Genomic DNA, 22,418 nt, shown 5'->3' with positions numbered 1-22,418 from the left:
CACATATAGGCTTGATAGGTCGTATTCTTTCTTTCAATTCTAGCAGTGAATGTCTCATTGAATGAGTCAACCAACGGAAAGCAGAGAGCAAGCGTTCATTGACAGAAGACACTTTGAACAAGATCAAAGGACGCACGTTGTCCTGGCAGTGAACCTAAGCAAATGATCTGTACATGAAGGGAAAACATGGGCCGTTTCTCGGTACTGAGACACACCTGTAGTGTCATTGATACAAACTGCTGTCTGTGTGTGTTGTGTGTGTATGTGTATGTGTGTATGTTTGTATTGTAAGAGTTAGAGCTGTGGTCAGCTGTGTGTGTGTGTGTGTGTGTGTGTGTGTGTGTGTGTGTGTGTGTGTGTGTGTGTGTGTGTGTGTGTGTGTGTGTGTGTGTGTGTTGGAGCAGTGGTCTGTGGTGACATGGTGTATACAGGGAGATGTTAGGGAGCTTTAACCACCAGCCTGGCAGTGCTCTTGGTTCCTCTTCTCTACTATATTCAGCAGCTCAGTTCTGAATGGTCAAGCGCTGCTATTAAAAGCTTTCTTTAGGATTTCAATTGAAAAGAGGATGTATAAAATGGGCTCAAAGTGCACACAACATGTACAATTTGAAATTCATATTTCCCATGACCTAATGCATAACAATATTCTACTCAGAATTTGATGGAAATGTGTGTGCAGTCACACTGAATTTAAGAATGGCTGTGACAATTAGGCGTGGTGAAATATCTGCATCATACAGCTGTGATCTTTTCCGGCTTATTTGGTTGATGAATTGAGATTGGATAAAAGCTCTCTGGTTCGCAAGGTCCCTGGTTCGATTCCGGCCATCGACATATCCTGCATGTCATCCCTCCTCTCTCTCTCTCTCTCCCATCCTTCCTGTCAATCTCTACTGTCTCTCTCCAATAAAGCAGAAATGCCTTAAAAACATACATTTAAAAAAATATATAAATGAATAAACAAGCAATCGATGCAATGAAACAAAGTATCAGATGCCAAAACTGAGAAACTAGTTATAATATAATATAATATTATATAATATTATACTAGTTATAATAACTGCTAATTAAATAATAATGTAACTGTAGAGTTTAGTGTGCTCTCCCACCAGGGGCTTACCAGGTGACTTCCTTGTTACTAAAACAGAAACAGAAAGGCAGCTGTAATCCTATGTTGCGAGTGAGTGCAGTTCCCCTATCAGTGTAATGGGCAAACATTGTGGTTGTAAAACATGCGCAGCGAGGAAGCATCAACTGACATCAATGTGTGCACAAGGCACGACGCATTACAGTATGGAATGAGAGCGAGTGATGAAGGGATGGTAAACTCCTGTGTGTGTACTACCCTTTGACAATGACTTTAGGAGTCAAAGAAAAGGAATCTGTCAAAACCACAAAGGCTTATTTACTCCCTTTACACAATGATAGGACTATAAGGATTAGGCCTGTGGTCCTCCATTCTTACAAAACAAAACAAACTTGTTTATACTTGTGTATTTTCAGATGAATCAACGGTGCATTTCCAAAGGTTAAAGGCATAATGTTCGGTCTTAATTCATGTGAATTGTAGGTCTCATTTTCTATTTGAATTTCCAAATTAGGTGCTAGTCATATGGGTTACAGCAACAAAAAAAAACAGAATTTCCTAAGCTTGTTATGGTGTGACTAATGTGAAATGAACCACTGAACAATGTTTTGGCCGCTGCTGTGTTTTGTTTTGCACACTACAATACTAGCCACTTCAGAGAAGCCATGGTAAACCCAGCCAGTGTCCTCAATCAATAGGAGGGGGAGCCAAGGGTACGCGTAAGTCATCCCCCCTTGGGGCTTGGGTATGCTCCCTACGGAATACGCTTCGGTGGTGTCCGGATACGGAAAGTACCCATCTGGGTGTGTGGATTACATGGGAAGATTCACAGAAGCCCAGCGAGGGCATAAAATAACCTTTACTCAATGACAAGTATCCCCTTTGAGGTAAGGCTTCTATGGCGCTGTGTGCTAGCACAATGCATAGCTTCTACTCAAGCCCTGATGATAGAGCAATTATCTAACCACATGGTTTAAATACACACAAAAAAAACAGTACAGGCTGCCATTACGCATCGCAGATGATTAGGTGAAATAAGGGCGCTGGTATCCACCCAAACTTCCAAACACACACACGCTCACACACCTTCGGCTAAACACTGTACACCTACACTACAGCCCATGTAAAGCTTGTCTGTGGTAAACAGTGTAGATGTGAAAATAAAACTGACAGAAACATTGGTGGTTTCCTCATGACAACAAGACTATTAAATTGATATAGACATCCCCTGGGGAAAAAAACACAATTTGGCCCTGGGAAATGCAAACATTATCCTAATTTAACCTCTGTTGATAGAGCAGTCAAATAATAAAGGCAGAACATTAAATGATAGCACAGCCAGACACTCTTAGCTTTTGTATAAAAGTTTATACAGTTAAAATTCTAAACGATACATGAAGAGAGAACACAAAACAGAAACACCATTGAAGCAGAATGGACAGAACAGGTGAAAGATGCTTCTGCCAGTTTGAGAAATCTTCTTTTGCTTATTGTTTTTTTTATTTATTTTTTTATCGACTTCAAAAGTGCTAATTCCTCAAGGTTTTCTCATACTACGAGCACTTCATGACAAACCTTGTATGTGACAATCATGAATCACTGCACTGCACGTGCCCACTTTCCAATGTAACTGTGCGAAGTAAAATGACGCTGGCCCTCAGTCGGACCAGACCGACTCAGAATATATCAGGAACGTACGATGTCCTCTTGTCTACATCTCTCATGTAGTCAAATGTCCTTTAAAAATACGGTTTACAATGTAAAAAAAGATCAAATCAAAATAAGCTGTTTAACGATCAATCTAACCAAATTCATACAATTATGCTGGCGTCATAAATCAGCATAATTACATAATTACAGCAAGGTCAGTCTAAGGTATTCTACTTATCTCCTTGAGTTAAGTAAATAAATGTTGTAATATTTCTGTCCATGTCTTATTTCAGTTTTCAATATTGCCTTGCTAGAAAAAGGGTTTAAGAAAATAACATATAAATGAAAAGTATGCCACAGCAACGTTTTGAGCTCCTGAACACAGCTTTGTTTTTTCCTAAAATGGCAATTCAGCAAATAAAAAATGTCCCATTTAAAGTTATCGAAAACATTTTCCTATTTCCTCAATGCAGTTCCTTGCCAACTTCACCTTTCCATAAGGCAGCAGTTCAAAGCTTAGCGAGGGTTAAGCCTTGGTCTCTCTTTCTTTTCCCTTTTTCAACTCTCTATACATTTCTCTTTTTTTTGCCAACACTTTCCTTCTCTCCAGGCGTTGAAGTTCTTTACATCGCCTAGCCTTATCTGACGCCAGATCCAGGCTTGTTGAAGAAGTTGCTGCTCAGTTAAATTAAAAATACTAAATCAAAGGAAGAGGAACCCTCACGAACACAAGTATGCGTCCGCTTGCAATCAAGTCATTCAGGTTCCGATAGCGTCATCGTTCAGTCACTCCAAAGTCATTCCCATCGCGACGACGACGACGACAACGATGTCACCCCGTCACACAAGGTGACGTGGCGGCGGTGAGGTCACTGGGACTGGTCTGCACAGCCCTCCTCCATGGGGCTGACGGCGGCGGCCTCGTCGTTGCTGCTGTCCACCTCCTGCTCCATGACGCTCTCCTCGTCCAGCCGCTGGCTGGTGTAGTCGGTGATCTCCAGGAAGCCGCTGGGCTCAACCACCACGTTGGACTGGCTGGAGTCTGGCATGATGGAGTACTGTGGGATCACCTGGATCGAGAGGAGAGAGACATGGCTACCATTAAGAGCTTGTTGTTGAGACAAATCAGATGATGTACATGTGGGGTGCGATAATAAGACAAAATGTCATGGTGGTCTATCAGCGTATAACAATCAGTGTGGTGCGTAATAAGTAGGGTCATAAAAATACTAGACGTTTCTCTGGTGCTTGCAGTTGGGGGGGGGGTTTGTACCTCAATGATATCCAGGTTCTCTTTGCTCTTCTGGGCGGCCAGGCTCTGGATGCGGCTGAACTGGCCGTGCTGAGGCTTGGAGTGGGAGTGGTGGAGGGAGGTCCCGGAGCTGCTGATGACGGGGCCCGAGCCCAGGGCCGCTGAACTTCCCGCAACGCCCACCCCGACAGTCAGGGCCTTCCCATAGGTGCTGCAGTCGCTGGAGGAGTCCACCACCATGGGCTCCACGCTGGGGTCGATCTCCGCCTCCATCATGGAGATCTTGAGGATGTCCGATACGGAGGGCTTGACCCCGGAAGGGCCGGAGCTGGGCTCGGGGACCAGCTTGGCGGTGGCCTCTCCGCTGCTGGAGACTGGAGCGGACTGGTGGTGGTGGCTGCTGCTACTGCTGCTGCTGCCAAAGGTAATCTTGGTGACCGTAGCCCCCTGGGTGATGATTGGTGGCTGTGTCAGGAGAAAGAGAGAGAGAAAGAGAGAGAAAAAGAGAGAAAGAAGAAGACAAGGGGGTTGGGACCAGTGGTCAGTATGTGAAAACCGCTAATACAACCGCTAAGCGTGCTTTCTTTGGAGTCTTCTCTTCATGCGTCATTTTTCACTCAGCGACCGTAGACTAATGTGATGTGCGTATGACTGTGTGTCTGATATACAGTGGAGGTCACTCTCACCTGGCTTGTGGGAGGGGGTTTTTCCGAGCACACAGGGTGGTGTGCCTGCAGCGGCGGCGGCTGCGATAGCTGGGTGTGGATGGGCCTGTGGTGAGAGGTGGGTGCCTGCTGCAGCTTGGGGAGCTGGGGGGTGAGGGTGGGCTTTCCGGGGGTACCAGAGGCCACGGGCTGGGCCCCTGAGGAGCCCGAGGCAGAGGAGGGCCTCTCCTTCAGAAGCAGCCCTGTGACATGAGGCTTGGGCTGGGACTGCTCTTGGAGCTGGGGTGGCTTCTTAGCCAGGGAGGGGGTGGAGGAGGAAGGCTGGCTGGGATGGGGCTGGGGCAGGGGATGGGGCTGAGGATGGGGCTTACTCTGCAGCTGCGGGGGTGGTGGTGGTAGTGGTGGTTGGGTGGAGTGGGGGATGTGTCTGCTCTGCTCAGGCTGGGGCTGGGGCTCAGACTGGGTCTGGGACGGGGTCTGGGGGTGTGCGTGTGCGGGGCTTGCCGAGTGCTGCTGTGGGGCAGAGGGCTGGACCGTGGTGGGCAGGCATGAGCGGTAGAACAGGCCCGTCTGGGGATCCAGGGTGTCCCCCTCCAGCTCCCCCTCCTCCATGGGCGTCTCCTCAGCCTGCTTACTGTGGAGCACCTGGGCCTCGGCAGCCTGGAACACATACCATAGACACCAATGAACGACACGTCACGTCTTAAGCGCTGGCCACACTAGTCCTGACAACTAGTCCTGAAAAACTGACAAATGTATACAAATTTGATCTGTGGAATATTGGAAGTAAACAACTTGGGGCACACCGCCTCCTTGTTTCTCATTAGCTAAACGGACAATGAGTATAGTTGACACGTACAGATCATCTCTGTTGTCCGTCAATTAATGACTCCCATAGAGAAAAGATACAACGGACTAGTGTGGTCACCCTCTACGGAATGGTTCCCATATAGATACATGTGACATGTGGAAAAGGAGAGGCTGATGGAGGAAGAAATCAGAGGACGGGCTCATAGTAATACATGGAATGGAATGTGGAATGGTATTGTGTGTTTAATACCATTCCTCATTCCATGCATTACAATGAGCACGTCCTCCGATTTCTACCTCTACCAGCCTCCCCTGATGTGACATGTGGATGTATGGGCAGTTAAATAATGTTGATTATAATGCTGATTATACATTTTTGAATTTACTGGCAAAGCACATACAACATTTTAAAGTCACGCTCTCCCTCTGAAGGGGTTTTCTCTCACCAGTTGGACGATGCGTGTAATGGTGACTGCAGAGGAGGTGGGGATGGACTTGACCACCATGGGGGTCTGGCCGGTGCTCTGGGAGGGCGCCCCCTGCTGCTGGCTAGAGGACATGACCACATCCCCCCCGCCTCCAGAGGATGGAGTGGCCCTGATGGCTTTACCTGCAGAAAGACAACATGATCATACATATGGATATACACTCACCGAGGACTTTATTAGGAACACTATACTAATACTGAGTAGGGCCTCCCTTTGCTCTCAAAACAGCCTCATTCTTCGTGGCATTGATTCCACAAGATGTTGCAAACATTCCTTTGAGATTCTGGTCCATGATGACATGCAGATTTTTCAGGTCCTCTTTCAAGCTGTGAATCTCCCGTTCTACCACATTCCAAAGGTGTTCTATTGGATTCAGATCCGGTGACTGGGAAGGCCACTGAGGAACGCTGAACTCATTGTCATGGTCATGAAACCAGTTTGAGACGACTTTTGCTTTGTGACATGCTGCATTATCATGCTGGAAGTAGCCATTAGAAGATGGGTAAATTGTGGCCATGAAGGGACGCACATGGTCAGCAACAGTATTCAAATAGGCTGTGGCATTCAAGGGACTGATTGGTATTAATGGGCCCAAAGTGTGCCAAGAAAACATTCCCCACACCATTACACCACCTCCACCATGAGAAGGTGTACAGGTGTTCCTAATAAAGCACTCGGTGAGAGTATATTCCTCAGATTAGTGGCTCGAAAACTTCCCACATTTTTTAGGCATGATCCAAGTGAACGGAAGACATATTTTTGGCCAAAACTCTTGGAAACTCAAAACTCTGCTGTAACTCACTGGTGAGTCTTATGCAAAATAATTGGCTGATGTGAAATTTGGCTTTCACTTTCAAATGCTAATGCTATAGATTAGATTAGATTAAATTAAATTAAACTTTATTGTCATTGTGCAGAGTACAAGTACAGAGACAACGAAATGCAGTTAGCGTCTAACCAGAAGTGCAAAAAAAGCAGAAAAGTGCAGTGTGAACAATATATACAGGTAGTGCAGTATAAGCAGTATATGAGCCGTATAGAGTATCTCACTCAAGGTTAATTACTATAAAATGGTGTCATTCTGAATAATACGGTAGTTTTCAGTGGCATTTCCGGTCTGGGGGATTTGAGGAGGCAAATATCTAAAACAAAACCTTGCTGGGGGGGCGGGTTCATGCTATCTTGCTTTCTGCACTTTTTCCCTGTGGACTCAAAACAATAGTGCACTCAGAAAACAACCTCTCTCACTTTCACTTGCAAGCAGTCCGTTCAGAGTCGATGTCATGGATTATGACGCACGGGCACCTACCAGCTGTGACGTACTCAGTGGCCGGTTCAGGCTCTGAGGTTGAGGGTCCAGGAGACTCTGATGCCTGCTTCTTCTCCTGGGACATCTGAATGGGCACTGCCATCTGGCTTAGGTCTATGGTGTGCTGCCTGGGCTTGGCCTCGCCCTTCTCCTTCACTGCGAGAGCAACACATATTCAGAAAACAAGCCGACCACATAAAGCCGAGGGACGGGGTTTGAAAAATGTTACGACTCTCAAATTAGATGGGAGTTTGAAACATATTTTGAAGCTAAACAGTGTTTCTTTACATTCCTGGTTGAACACATTGGAGTAAAACCGCCTTATATTTTGGGTTAAAATGGGATAAGACAGTTGTATTAAAGGCTCACAAGTCATTTTTACGTCTTTTAGCTGACATACATACTTTTACGTCAAGTATCATCATTCCAGCGCGACCCCGCTTCGCCTGAACTACCATAAATCGTGGAATGATTCTTGATTTTTAAAGACTTTCTGCATCCGTGGAAATGTAGTGCCATCACACCAGAAAGTCAATCCTCCGCCCATCGCTTTCAGCGGCATTAAAACCTACTTTACAAACTATCCAAACTCAGGTAAAACCGTTGGCTTTTATAGTAACTGGCTACTAGTAGAGGTACTTGTATGCACTGTTTTGTATACACAGAAGTGTAATGAGCACCTCGTTTCATATGAAATGCGACTGGCTAAACCAGCTAGCTAGCTGACCAATCTTCTATGCTAGCTTTCGTCCTCATAGCCAAACTTAATAAATACTGCAATATTCATACATACTGAACTTCTAAACTCCTTTGCTTGTCATACAATCATGTAACTAAGACATTCACTGGAAAGAAACTTGCAAATCACTCATGGATTTATTGTTTTCTTGAATAGTCATGAGTGATTTGAGGCTGAAAAGTTTGTCGGCCCCATTGTAACCATGGTAACTTCTTTGACGATGCACATTTTAGCCGGGCTACTGGGATCCTGGTGCTGCACAATGTTATTACACAATGATTCAATTTAGAAAATTGCTATTTAGGTAAAAGTGTATTTTGGAAAAGGAGAGAAAAGGATCTGCCCAAGATTTACAGCATACCACCTCATCTGTGAAACATGGTGCAAGGGGTGTTAGGTTTGGGCATGTATAGCTGCCACTAGAACTTGATAACTTGTCTTAATTGATGATTGTAACTGCTGACAGCAGCAGCAGAATGTATTCTATACAAAAACATCTTATCTTGCTCGAGGGCAAGCAAATGCCTCCAAATTCATTCGATGTCGCTACATCATACAGTAAAACAATGACCTTAAACATACTGCCATAGTAACTAGGGAGTTTTTCAGGGGCAAAAAGTGGAATGGTGGAAAGTCAATCTTCAGATATAAATTCAATTGAACATGAATTTCATTTCCTGATGATAATATTTTATATATATACACACACACTAAATTAATTTATCCAAAAACAAACGATGGATTGTGGCTTTAACACTCTGAGGATGTTTTCAACGTCACACTCAACGACCACATACAACAACAGACATCGTTTTACGGATTACCACGGGTAATTTAAAGATTACCATGGGTTCCAAACGGAAAACCCCTGAAGTTCTTCATCCGCATACGATCCATCATAATAACAAGCTCTGCACAGACACTATCAAAGGTGACGTAACTTCAGTTGCTCGGAAGCGGGCAGTTGACAATAGTGAAAGAGCGCAGCGGTGTTGTTGTTTCCATGGTGCCCATGACACTCACCTGTGGTCTGCTGGAGCTCCAGCAGGGCTTTGATGGTGGAGGTGGCGGACTGGGACTCCCCCCCTGATACTTCCTGGTAGATGATTGTGGGGCTGGACTCCACGGACACCTCATGTTCCGCCCACTCCTGCCCCCTGGAGGAGATGATGTGAACTACAGGCTGGGGGTCTGGAGGAGAGAGAACCACTTACAGTTACACATAACACACAGGAGTAGGAAAACATTACATAAAGACTTACAGTCTATTTAATTTAAATTCCAGTCAATTCAAGATGTTGTGTTGGGGTTGACTCAGATGATACAGATGGAAATTTAAATGACAGGTAGTAGTTGAGTAGAAGTAGGGCTTTTTATTCTTTAAATGTCATGGCAAAGGTGAACTGCTTAGCACTATCCTGAGAGGACAGCTCTGTGGGGTGGAGCTAGGTAGCGTACCGTGAGCGCTGCTGTGGGAGGCCTCGGTGGACGGGGAGCTGCTCTCCATGTAGACGGTCGTCTCATCCTTGAGCGCACCCTCCTGTGTGGAGGCCTGGCCTGCGTCTGCGGAGCGGGATGCCTGCTGCAGGGTCTCACTCACCAGCTGCCTAGTCTGCTCACTCACCATCGCTGTCTGGAAAATGGGCTTGGGCTTGATCAGGACCTGGGGGGACACAAACAGTTCAGTACTTAGATATCATTCCTATTACCTAAACGGTATGCTAGGTACCAAGTGGCTAGGTGAAAGGCTACAGTGAAGGATAGGGTTTGTCTGCTTTCATAGAGATCATAGCTGAAAGCATTGTACAGGCTTGCGTGCAGGCTTGCTTTCCATTTACAAACCTCCATATACTGACAGGCAGAGGTCTGCTCAAAGCTACATGGACTTTCTCTCCTAGAGCTACGTGGACTTGCTACATGGTTTTGGGGTCAAATGTTTCAATATCAATGGGCAAGATATGGCATTTGTTTTGTCTCTCAAGTGTTGGCAGGTAGTGGACCATTGTGTGACCTAGTGCCCTTTTCAATCAATCAAATGAATTGATCTGCTCTGTAGCCGTTTTTACAATGAGAATTGTAATGAACAATATAAACGATAGGTACAAAATAAACGATAAGAACAAACATGGTTGGTACTGACCTGGGTCTTGCCCTGCTGTCCGTAGACTATCTTGGTGGGGATGATCTTGGTGGTGGTGGTGGTGGGCTGGACCCCTGATCCCATGCCTTTGGGCTGGGTGACGATCATCTTGGTGATGGGTCTGGAGGCTGTGATGATGGCTGGCTTTGCCCCTGGCACACCCTGAAGGGTCTTCTCACCCTATGGCAGGGAGACATTATATTAGTCTTTCAGAAAGCAGCATTTTCCCCAGTAACAGGGATTTGTAGGATTAATAACATTGCCTGTAGTCTACATAGCTAGGTCTCAAAAAGGACTTCTTGAAGAAAATTAAGGGTAAAACAAAATGCGACATTATCACAAAAACAGCCTCAATACTCATAAAATAAATTATGTTGACCTGACCCCTGCATTTAACAGCGTGGTGACAACATTTTTCCCAGGCAGCCCTTGGATGGTAGTGCCTTTACCGGTGGTCTTCTGCACTACAATGACATTAGGCTTGGATGTCATGGGAATGGTGGTGATCTTAGTTGTCGTACCTGCAATGGAGGGGCAAAGAAAACAACATTTTAGGGAAGAAATATCATCTTCCAAGCCACTATAATAGCATTCTGCAACCAGATGTTCAATCAAAACTGATAACACAGCAAGACTGTTCAGTGACCCTGAACACAGCGTTTGGTGGTCCAGTAAAAAGGCTGTCCTATAGGCTGCCTGCACTGACCAGACACAATGTTGCTGCTGATGATCTTGCCACCCAGTGTGGCCAGAGATTTTGGGACCACCGTGATGATGCTGCCACTGGTGGTCTTGACGTAGGTGGCCCCGCTGGGCGTGGTCATTCTGGTCCCAATGGTAGGACTCACAGTGGGCCTCGAGTAGGTGGCCTGGGTGCCTGCACAAACATTAAATTATATATATATACACAACTAAAAAAGAACAGGGACTAACAACTAACAGGGAGGGCCTATCCATTACATAATTACCTCTTTGAACATAAACAAAAAAAATGTACGAGAGCATTATGATCAGCAATTAACCATACCCCAGCAACCACTTTCTGAACAATCCGTTGTTCAAAGCAGTGCTGCCACCTGCTGTCCTTGAGTTGCATGCACATGTTTGGGTAGTTCTGTAACTGTTCTGTGAGTGAACTGGGGGTTTTCCATACCTGTGGGCTGGGACACCAGCTTGGTAGTCATGATGGCCCCGTTGCTACTGACGACCATGATAGGGGAGGAGCTGCTGCTGGCCATGCCTGAAGCGGAGGGCTTGGGCAGGATCTTACTGGGCTGCATCTGCTGGGTGATGATCTTTACTCCTGAACAGACACGCAAGAAACACCTTGCTTTCAGTTAATGTTGCAACGCATACAGTGTGGTGCCTGTAAGTCAGGGACATGACAGTCAAAACATAATATAATAACTGTAAGCTCTGTCGTTGGGTGTCATGTCCATTCGAGACCACCCATGTTCTGGTCCCCATGCTTCTCACCTGACTCTTGCTTGATCTGGATGGTGGGCTTGGAGCCGGGAGGGGTGGTGGAGGTCTGGCCCTGGCCCATGGCGCTAGCCCCCATGGGAGAGCCCTGCTGCAGCTGCTTGGGGGACTGCTGGTGCTGCTTGGGGAACTGGGCCAGGATCTGGGTGGGCGAGCCTACCATGGTCTTAGGAGAGGGAAGCCTGGCGGAGGCCACCTTCACACCGGCCGACGAGCCACCTGGCACAGGGGAGGGGGGAGGAGAGTCAACGCTCAGTTTTACAGGCCAACTCTGATATGTACAATATCATATCATACCCTCTCATTTACATTTCGGAAATACAGCACAATTCTTAAACAAGAGGGCTTATGGTATGACTGAAGTGAGTTCCTTTTTGACAGGCAATACTGAAACTCTTTAGAAAGAACGCATTGGGGCGCTCAGTGGCGTAGCACACTAATGTGCATGCCATATAACTGCAAGGTCCCTGGTTCGATTCCGGCCCTCGACATATCTCGCAAGTCATCCCTCCTCTCTCTCTCTCTCTCTCTCACCCATCCTTCCTGTCAATCTCTACTGTCTCTATCCCAATAAAGCAGAAATGCCCTAAAAACATATATATAAAAAAAAAAAAAAAAGAACGCATTGATCTCAGTCATCTCCTGTGCGTGTAGGATCCAAACATACCCTGTGCTATGGTCGACATGACTGAGGAGGGGCTGGAGGAGACCACGGCGGTCACGGCGACCGTGTTGGCGGCCGAGGAGGGGCCCGGGCTGGCGGGGATCACCACCGTCTGTTTCTGGTGGGAGGAGGTCAGCATGGAGGTGGACACCAGCTTGGACATGGCCGCGTAGTTGTGCGAGTGGGACTTGGACAGGATGTTAGGCACGAAGTTGGAGCTCGGCGAGGTCGTCACAATGATCACCTGATGACACACGTACCCGCGGAGGCAAACGCTTTAAACCACACTTATTGAGGTTCGCACACAGTCAATCGTCTTACAATGCACAATGCAGTACAACCCGCTTTAGACACATTCAATAACTACAATATGAAATCATGTAATCGCTCACACACTCCACTACAATGCCTATTCAACAAGAGGCTGTGAGTGAGAGTTGTGCTAACCACTGAGATAGACTGTGTTCCAAAATGCGTTCTTGCACACCATCTAGAGCGTATACCGTACCATTGTGTATTTATATCTATGGTGCTCACCTTCTGCGTGGTGGTATTAGTGGTCTGGGTGGTGGGCTTGGTGAAGGTGATCTTGACGGGGGACATGTGCGGTGGCAGGGAGTTGGCGATGCTCTGCATGATGTTGCTCATCTTGGGGCTCCCGCTCACTGGCACTGTGATGGTTTTGGACATGGGCGGGGCCACCTTGGGCACCTCCTTCAGCACCACAGGGGAGGAGCTGGAGGAGTTGGTCCGCCTCCGCTTGCGAGGCTTCTCGTCTTCGTCTGAGCAGCTCACACCTGAGGAGAGAGAGAGAGAGAGAGAGAGAGAGAGAGAGAGAGAGAGAGAGAGAGAGAGACAGAGAGAGAGAGAGAGGGAGAGGGAGAGAGGAAGAGGGAGAGGGAGAGAGGAAGAGGGGGAGGGGGGGGAGAGAGAGAGAGAGAGAGAGAGAGAGGGAGAGAGAGAGAGAGAGAGAGAGAGAGAGGGGGGGGGGAGAGAGAGAGAGAGAGAGAGAGAGAGAGAGGGGGGGGGGGGAGAGAGAGAGAGAGAGAGAGAGAGGGAGAGAGAGAGAGAGAGAAGAGAATAAAACAAGAAAAAAATAGGACATATAGTAAAAACCGAGGCAAAAAAAGGGGAGAAACTGTAATTTGGCCTTGTTCTTCGGAACCTCCGATATAGTGCTGTCAGACTCACTCTTCACGTAGACGGTGCTCCCGCTGGGCAGCACCACCACGTTGGAAGCAGGGCTGGCCGGGCGCGGAGATTTCACCATCGATCCGACACTGCCACTGGGCGCCGTGGCACTGGTGGGGGTGGATGTGGTGCTCGTGTAGGAGTAGCAAACAACCACTGCAAACATACAGATATTTTACTTTCCTTGAGACATTTTCAGGGATAAAATTGCAAAACGCTGAGCATCATATGTCTGGTCTTTGTGATGCTGTATGATGCTGTCGGCTGCATGTTATGCATGTCCTGTGACTGTCCTCCTATATTTTTAATTATTTTTTTTACCTGTCAAGTGTTTTGAGTCCATGAGAAAGCGCTACACAAATGTTATGTATTATTATTATTATGCTGCATATTTCCTTGCTCAGATCCCCTGTTAGGTGTTAGCATCAGCAAACTACTCTTCCCGGGGGTTACCACAGTTGGCCTACCTTCTTTGTTTCCAGTTTCGGCAGGCAGCATGAGGGAGGCGTTCTGATTGGCCGTGGCGCTGGCCACCGCATTGGCGGTCACGGTGAATGCTGTCTGGGGCACCAGTCTGGGCATCAGGGGGACCAGCCGACGGCCCTCAATAGACCACTCTGAGGAGCTGTTAGGACCCGACATGCTGTGTAAGACAGAAAACAATTGCTTTATTTTCTTTCCTCAGCAGCTTTGGTCAAAGTCCACGAAAACAGCTTTTTTATTGAGCTGAGTTTTTTTGATTCAATGTAGTGGCGCAGGCTTCTGTTTTCACAATGCAACCACTGAGTAGTCTATGTAAAAAAGCAATGCGTCTGACGCGACAAGAACCTGTCTGGAGACCATTAACTTTGTTTTAAAAAGTGTAGTTGTCAAAAGTTACAAATACATATTAATGACGGTCAAAAAACGGTGTTGCTCCATAGACTTCCAATATCTAACTGAGGTAAAATGACAACGATGTAAGATTATCTTATGACATCACAGGATTAAACTAATGGAACATCTACACTCACCAAACACTTTATTAGGAACACCTGTACACCTTCTCATGGTGGAGGTGGTGTAATGGTGTGGGGAATGTTTTCTTGGCACACTTTGGGCCCGTTTTTGAGTATTGTTGCTGACCATGTGCATCCCCTCATGGCTACAATTTACCCATCTTGATAATAATGCATGATAATGCACCATGTCACAAAGCAAAAGTCGTCTCAAACTGGTTTCATGAACATGACAATGTTCAGTGTTCTTCAGTGGCCTTCCTTGTCACCGGATCTGAATCCAATAGAACACCTTTGGGATGTGGTAGAACAGGAGATTCATAGCTTGAAAGTGCACATGAAAAATCTGCAAGAATTGCATGATGCAATCATGTCATCATGGACCAGAATCTCAAAGTAATGTTTCCAACATCTTGTGGAATCAATGCCATGAAAAATGTAGGCTGTTTTGAGAGCAAAGGGAGGCCCTACCCAGTATTAGTATAGTGTTCCTAATAAAGTGTTCAGTGAGTGTAAATTAGGGGTACTTGCCCAAATAAGGTATTCAAATGCACTCATCAATTACACCAATGTAATTATGATTTCTTTGGTACTAACTAATAACACCAATACATGAATACATGTATCGGTGTAATGGTGTACATTGCTTCACCGCTGTTTATACTGCTTATATTTTTTATTACTTCTATTTTATTTTATTTTATTCTATTTTAAAACTTATTGTTGCACTACTCTGTGGCACTGTCACTTCTGCATTTCACTGTATACTTGTATGCACGTGACGAATAAAGAATCTTGAATCTTGAATAATCCAATCATGAAATATGACTTCTACGATATTAAATGTATTTTCTTTGCTTATGGCTCTTACACACACTGTGGCATTGTTTACATTTAGAGGTTAAGAAGAATGTGGTATCCTCTGTGTTTCACTCACTGCAATGTAAGTCAGCTAAATGGCATATATTACATCTAACCATGAAAAATCTAACTTACTGGTAGGCAATGGTGGTAAGGCGCTCATCATTGACGGCCCTACGGACCTCGGCACGATGCCGCTCGGTTGAGATGCTGTGGGAGGGAGCAACACCGCACGGTTATTGGATGTGGAAAGAACAATAATGATTATCTTCAAAGAAAAGGAACACAGATTAAAAGGGCTCCCATTGCTGTGGGGAAAAACATACAGTAAATACAACTCAAATTAAATTCTATTTGTCACGTACATCGCATACAGCGATGAAAGGCTTTTGGATCTTGCTCCTCAATCAACAACCGTCAACAACAATCAACAGTACAATATGATATAGTAATAATAAAACTGTGGCAATAGTAATGCATAAGAGTGTAGTGTACAGAGCAGCAGTAATGGTTGTAACAGTAACAATAGTAATACAATGTCAAGAGTTTACCTGAGGACTTTTGTGAGCTCTCCGAGGAGGTCTTTCTTGTCCTTAGTGAGGTCTCCCTGGGCTCGCAAAGCACTGATCACCCCAGCATATGCCTCCAGCTCTGAAAACACATAGAAATAGACAAAAAAAAAAAATTTCACTTCGATAACATCCACTGTCACACACAAAAACAAGCCAGACAGTACTGTGAGAGGAGAAGTGGCAGGGATCTTACCAAGTTTACGGAGGATTCTCTTACACTCATCCCTTCCGAGGTCGAGGAGGGTGGGCCACACCACAGGCATGGTGCCGGCCAGCTGAGGTTTCTCCTGCTGAATCATGAACTATATTGACAGTGAGGAGAAAGCATGGGAGGAGAAAGCATGACAGAATGTGTCATCATCTGGATATCTTATTGTCCACGTTACATTGGATATAATTGATCATAAATGTGATATAAATGTCTAAATGTCTCCCCTTAGTTTCGGAATCATTAATGCTAGAAGGAACCATAACAGGGTCCATCTCATCATATGAACAAGGTGTGTAAATATCTACAAGTGACCCGACTAGAAGCAAGACATTTCAGCTGTGTGTCTGGGTAATTTAGCTAGGTAAATTGACTCAACTAACAGTCACATAACGTTGAGCGTAGAATGGTGCTATCAAGACATCTGGCAGGCTAACGGGTTAGCTCGCTCTAACTGCAGTCATGGTCCTTACTCGCTAGACAGCTGAGCTGGCTTAGTCTGCACAACAATAACAGACCAAGCCGAAGCCATCAAGAGTGCACCACATCTCAATTTAAAACAACAAAGATATATTCAAAATATCTAAACAGAAAACATACATTTTGACCAATGACTACATAGCTCCTGTTAAGAATCAAAATCTCAAATTGTGCAGGCATCACGAAAATGGGAGTCAGCAAGCTAACGAAGCTACTCGGCTAACAAACTAGGAGCTGTTTGATTAGATTTACCATGCAGTGCTTGAGACGAGTGCAACGTCTTGATGGCAGTCCTGATTGACAGGATCCAGGGTTTCTTACATATTAATCCAAAAACAGCAGCGTCCACTAAAATATGACAAAATATGAATGTTTATCTACTGAGAAGCCACAACAGTTCCCTCATAGACCTTCAGTTCCGCCATGATTGATCAACGCCAAAACACACGGGGCCTGAGATTACGCTGTTTTAAGACTCGCCTGATAAATAAATATACAAGTATTTGAGAATATCATCGTGAGTTGTGTCAAATATTGGAATATTTTTTGCATCTACATACTCCCGTATTTCCTTTTATTTTCAAATGTTTTAATTATTTCAAAAATAATCATAAACAGTTGTACAATAATATGAATCCAAAAAGGCCATATTTCCACTCCTCTTTTTTAAGACCCATTGACGTCACTGTTGACATTCTTTGTGCACGGGCTCTTTAGGTTGCCCGGTTGTGCACACACCCTTCTAAGATAACTGCAGGGATATTATTATTTTCTTTGACATAACCCGAATTAAATGCTTCCTTATTGGAGTCACAGTAAAACAAAATTACTTTAGAATAATGACAGCTTGAGCTGTTGTAATTTTTCGTCCCTCGCCTCTGACAAAATTCCTGTCTCTCCTGCATTTCGGTTTTCATTAACCTAATAGCCATGTCCGACATACTGCTCTATGCCCATGATGGTTTATGATAGCATTTCCTATGCAGTATGAAGGCTGGTGTCACAAGTTCATCATTTTGTATGTACTTTGTATACCGATGGGGTAACGTCCTATTTGTATACCTCATTGATACAAATACCTTGAGCTTTTGCCAAACCGATGCGTCATTAATGACAAAAAGAAAGCTTTTCAAAAGGTTTATTTGCTTTTTATTTTGTCAGCCTTTAAGCCTACCTCATTGTTGAAGATATAAGAATGACATGTTGCCAAATATAAAATTAAAAAAAAAACAATATATAAAAACATTCAATGTTGCTGGAATATTACATCAAAATACAGTTATGGAAATTTTCCAAATAATCAACACAATCCATATTAACAAGACTGCAAATATGTTATTACCTTCAATATCGGAAAAAATAAATCATATTTATTTACATAAACAAAGATAGCTGGAATCCCCAAATAGTGCATGCCCATAAATAATGGAGGCCAACAAAGTAAACATCCACCCACATAACATGTTCACCAAGAAAAACAATCAATGATAAAGTCAGGATGAAGACTGATTAAATCATGTAATCACAGCTCTCCAACCAAAGCAGTGAGGGCAGGATACAGACAATAATAAAAACACTGATAAGAGTACAATTCAGACAACAGATACACACACAAACAAGCACAAACTTTTCAACAAAATCATCCATCACATATCAAGAACTGTAAGATTCCACAGGCAAAGATACATGTAGGGGGTGAATGTGTCACTGCTACACATGTTGTCTAGACAGCACTGATTTAATCAGTGGTCCAATAAGGAAATATGTGCTTTGATAAGTGTTCACTTTCTAACCTCTTGCAACAGCATGTCACTTCCACATACAGAAAAAGTACCTGCCTTGAAAATAATCAATAATGATTTTGATAGTCATGTCTTACATGCATTTAAGAAACATGATTATACAAGGTGCTGTTAACATTTACAGTAGTCACTAAAATGAGTGTGCCTAGTTAGACTATTATTTGGTGTCTGTTGAGTTAGTATTAAACACCTTAATGGGCATGAAAGGCAAAGCTACTTCCTCCTTGTACAGCACATATTACTGATTACTTATTGCCATGTAAGCCTAGGGATTGACATTCCACGGCCATTGTGGTAATAAGTTAATAATACATCCTAGATGAGTACAAGTGTACTGTCAGACACATTTGACTCTCTTGAGATATGCCTATTGAAATATACACACTAACCTCATATTTACTAACACAGTGCCTTGGGTCCATGCATCTTTATTCAAGACAACTTCAGCAAGTCAACCATTCTACATGAACCCACCACCCAGGCTGAAAGGGGTGAACTTCTGAGCCTGCTGCGCCCCTATCTCAGCCACGTACAGAGCCCCCGTCTTCAGGTCTAGGTCTACCAAATGGGGCTTGACATCCTCAGCCAACTGAATGACACTGACCACCTGACACTGACCAATCACACCCACCGGCGGAGCCTCCAGCAGAGAGATCTGATTGGTGTTCAGCTGCACCACGACAAAGTACTTCTGGTCTGGTGTCAACCTATGGGGTTAAGCATGGGAAAGCCACAGAGAGAAAAATAAATATTTTGTATATTAAATATGAAAGGGTGCTCAGAGAGACACACAACAACATTCCAAACTGAAAACTTCTGACCAGTCTTTGCATTGATTGCTTATGTTGAAGATCATAAGACTGCCATTGCCTACCGGACAGAGTAAGGTGCATCCTCAGTGAAGCAGCTTCCCCATGTTCCCAGCCAGTCCCCAGTCACAGAGTTAAACACTTGGATTCTCTTATTCCCTCTGTCAGCAACCCACACCTGCAAACCACCACCAACACACATAAACCAGACACACTCTATCTTCTACCAAATTGGCCATAACTTCCAGAATTGAAAATACAACAAAAAAAAACATGTCATGTGTATATAGGTTTAGTTTTATAAAGTCCAGTGAGATGAGAAATAGATTTAACCATGGGCTGTCAATACTTTGATATCCTCACTTGGATACTCCTTTGACTGAGACCTGCCTAAGTTCATACCCTGTGATAATTATCCACAGTCACACTGTGGGGGATGTAGAACTGTGCAAGGCCCTGGCCCTTCTCTGCATGCATCCAAAGCACCTCCAGGTCTACAGAAATAAAAAATTTAAAAAAAAAGAGAAAAAAAAGAAAAAAGTAAAGTAATGAACATCGTATTTCAATGAGTGGCATCACCTTATTCTAAGACTGGCAATCCTGTTTGATCACATTGCTGTCACATGAATATGCTGTTTAGGCTATCTTACAGCTGCCAGATTCATTCCCTCAAAAATGTAAAATGGACTTTAAATACAATACAGACAACAGTGGACTGTCTGATATTCCGACAGTGTCATAAAACGAAAACTAAGAATTTCTTCACCTTTGGACAGTTTGATGAGGCGATTGTTCATCCCCCCGTCACCGTCCACAATGTACACCTCTCCAGAGCTGTGGACGAAGACCTCAGCGGGTTGGTCAAACTGGAGAGGGTTCACCCCAGAGCCAGCCGTCCCTGCTGAGCCCAGCACCTGGAGTAGCTTCCCTGAGGGAGAGTACTGCTTGATGGAGTGACCATACGGGCCTACGGGAAGTTGAGGAGGAAAGGTACCATCACTCACAGCACTAAGACAACAGAAACATCATGATCAAGAGCCAAAAGTCAGGTCTGGGTGGAAAAAAACAAAAAAAACTGGATGAATTACAAGGTTGCGGGTATACAGTAACACAGTGATAATACCCAGCTGTGAATGACAAATACAAACCACTTTTCATGATTACATGATGTCTGTCTTTGGAACTTACCATTCCCTACATCAGTGATCCACACAGTGGGGTTGGTGGAGGCGTCGGCCACAAAGATCCCATGGGGCATCTCTAGAGTGGTGGTGTTCCAGGCCAGCAGGAATTCTCCATCTGTGGTGAATACCAGCACCTTGGGCACCGTCTCCGGACCTCTCTGGAAAATACAGTGTGTGTTTAACACCTTGAGTATACAAACATGACCAACCATCTCTTCAAACCCCAAAACTCAGAACATGAACACCAAAATAAGTACCGACCTGTGCAACATACACCACACCGGCGTGCTGGTTCACGGCAACTCCAAATACTGCACCGCTGAACAGCTCTGGATATTTGGGCCAAGAGATATCCAATTTGAATAGTGGTCTACCCAGAAGTCTGTAATCCTGTTGTAGCCCAGATGTTTCTGACTGCAGCAAAAAAAAAAGTGTAGAAATATGATATATTATATTATATATCAAAATGAAAATGTTGGCCATTTTAACTGAATAATCACAAAACGGATAAAATGGGGGTCTATTAGGAACCTTAAAAAAGATATATTATTAATAATAATAAATACAAATAGAAAATATATACATATATTATTTATTATTATTATTGTATTTTTATTTACCTTTAACCTTTAAAAGGTTCCTAATAGACCCCCCATTTTATCCGTTTTGTGATTATTCAGTAAAAATTGGCAACGTTTTCATGTTGACATACATGTTTCATGTTGATATATGCAATTTGAACAAGATCCTCCAGTGACCTTGACAGCATTTGGGGAGTGCAATATTATGTCAATAAGGACATGCACAACTTGGCAGCAGCAGCAGCTCGGCAGCACAGGTGGAGGAAGCAAACCATGTTTAGACGGAGGGTTGAGACGAGCTACATACATTTAAATGAGCTACACACACATCTGTTTTGGTTCAGTTCAGCGATAAGGAAACGACACGTACCTGGGAATAGATGGTACTATACAACACCAACAAAAGCAGAAAAATCGTGCCCATGGTCGTCACTATCAAACACGAATGACTTTTCCTTTTCATGGGGGAAAGCTTACAGGTTACTTGATCAAATATTTCGGTCGCCTCCACCCGACCAACCTGTGTGTTCTGCACCTCAACACCCGCATCAAAAGACGCTCCGCAACGGCGACTTCCTATTTTGATCACATGATCGAAGGGGAGGCTGCGGTCATGTGGACATGCGCCACCGCTGTTTATTAGGCCGGTAGAACATTTAAATAGGGGCATTCATCGGGGCCTAGTCCAGAGAGGTATTAAAGACGAAAAACTACGTTGTAAGTGAGAAGTTATGGATGTCATAAGGCGTAAAACAGGAAATCAAAACGATTACCACCTAGGCTATATTATACGTCACCACCGCACTTCACCGATGCACTAAAATGTTTTTCCAGCACACAGCTTACGTTTTTGTCACAAGAGTCTGTGTATTTCATTTTCTTTTTCTTGTGGGTGAGTTGGCCTCTCTGATCCAGTTCTTAACTGGTTGTATCTACTGTAACTGGCCGGGAGTATTTTGTTGTTCTCATCTGTTGAGTTCAAAGTTCCAACCTCAAAGTTCCATTTCATCCAGTTCTTTTAGCTTATCCTTTTTTTTTTTTTTTTTTTTTTTTTTTTTTTACTACATTTGAGCTTTTATTTACCATGCATTAGTATCAACAGTCCTCACTTGATCTCTGCCTTTACTGTTTTAAACTCCCATGACTGTTATACTTACCCTCTTTTGTTTTGTCTCATTGTCTTTTCATTATTTTCATTCATATGGCTGTAAAATGCATTGTGTTGCATTAGTGTATGAAATGTGCTCTATAATTAAAGTTTGAGTTTTGATTTAATACATATCATTTTTTGTTTAAAACTTGAGTTTTGCAAATTGCTCCTCAGACATAATTTTCATCTTACGACACAATGCAGGCAATGTTCCCTCCGCAGTATGGTACGTTTGTCCACAGGTTAAATGAAATGTATGGCATCAGCAAGGGAAATTAGACTTAATAAGGAAAGCA

The 22,418-nt window shown here is 44.2% G+C and overlaps 2 protein-coding genes across 3 annotated transcripts; both read right to left on the bottom strand.

Moving 5' to 3' along the window:
• Nucleotides 1-2,441: 2,441 nt before the first annotated feature.
• Nucleotides 2,442-17,004, bottom strand: emsy (EMSY transcriptional repressor, BRCA2 interacting). Of its 2 annotated transcripts, none has more exons than XM_083697358.1 (20): nucleotides 16,849-17,004; nucleotides 16,102-16,210; nucleotides 15,888-15,987; nucleotides 15,472-15,546; nucleotides 13,945-14,120; nucleotides 13,478-13,633; nucleotides 12,824-13,083; nucleotides 12,290-12,530; nucleotides 11,617-11,841; nucleotides 11,294-11,443; nucleotides 10,847-11,017; nucleotides 10,525-10,661; nucleotides 10,141-10,320; nucleotides 9,459-9,663; nucleotides 9,024-9,191; nucleotides 7,262-7,417; nucleotides 5,911-6,074; nucleotides 4,676-5,314; nucleotides 4,011-4,454; nucleotides 2,442-3,807 (listed from the first exon to the last, which is right to left on the bottom strand). In XM_083697358.1, the coding sequence occupies exons 1-20, from the start codon at nucleotides 16,849-16,851 to the stop codon at nucleotides 3,607-3,609; spliced, it is 3,960 nt and encodes a 1,319-aa protein (XP_083553484.1). In that variant the 5' UTR covers nucleotides 16,852-17,004; the 3' UTR covers nucleotides 2,442-3,606. The 2 variants fall into 2 exon arrangements, with proteins under 2 accessions (XP_083553484.1, XP_083553485.1); XM_083697359.1 differs by having other exon boundaries at nucleotides 10,141-10,311.
• Nucleotides 17,005-17,726: 722 nt separating this feature from the next.
• Nucleotides 17,727-21,532, bottom strand: LOC310819638 (NHL repeat-containing protein 3-like). Its single transcript, XM_083690960.1, has 7 exons — nucleotides 21,343-21,532; nucleotides 20,653-20,805; nucleotides 20,396-20,549; nucleotides 19,974-20,174; nucleotides 19,610-19,701; nucleotides 19,273-19,385; nucleotides 17,727-19,105 (listed from the first exon to the last, which is right to left on the bottom strand). The coding sequence occupies exons 1-7, from the start codon at nucleotides 21,433-21,435 to the stop codon at nucleotides 18,859-18,861; spliced, it is 1,053 nt and encodes a 350-aa protein (XP_083547086.1). The 5' UTR covers nucleotides 21,436-21,532; the 3' UTR covers nucleotides 17,727-18,858.
• Between the last annotated feature and the right edge of the window lie 886 nt (nucleotides 21,533-22,418).

The sequence above is a fragment of the Argentina silus genome (genome assembly GCF_951799395.1).
Source record: "Argentina silus genome assembly, chromosome: 2".
Taxonomy (NCBI): Eukaryota; Metazoa; Chordata; class Actinopteri; order Argentiniformes; family Argentinidae; genus Argentina; species Argentina silus.
Note: the sequence above shows the minus strand (reverse complement) of the source record. Positions and strands in the feature narration are given on the sequence as shown.

Excerpts from the sequence above, each read along its gene's own strand:
- LOC310819638 (XM_083690960.1), bottom strand. The coding sequence starts at position 21,435 with ATGAAAAGGAAAAGTCATTCGTGTTTGATAGTGACGACCATGGGCACG. Across the intron at positions 20,550-20,652 it reads GTGTGGTGTATGTTGCACAG|AGAGGTCCGGAGACGGTGCC; the intron begins GTCGGTACTTAT and ends TGTATTTTCCAG. Across the intron at positions 19,386-19,609 it reads CTGTGGATAATTATCACAGG|GTGTGGGTTGCTGACAGAGG; the intron begins GTATGAACTTAG and ends GGTGGTTTGCAG.
- emsy (XM_083697358.1), bottom strand. Across the intron at positions 15,988-16,101 it reads GAGAATCCTCCGTAAACTTG|AGCTGGAGGCATATGCTGGG; the intron begins GTAAGATCCCTG and ends ATGTGTTTTCAG. Across the intron at positions 13,084-13,477 it reads GAGCACCGTCTACGTGAAGA|GTGTGAGCTGCTCAGACGAA; the intron begins GTGAGTCTGACA and ends CTCTCTCCTCAG.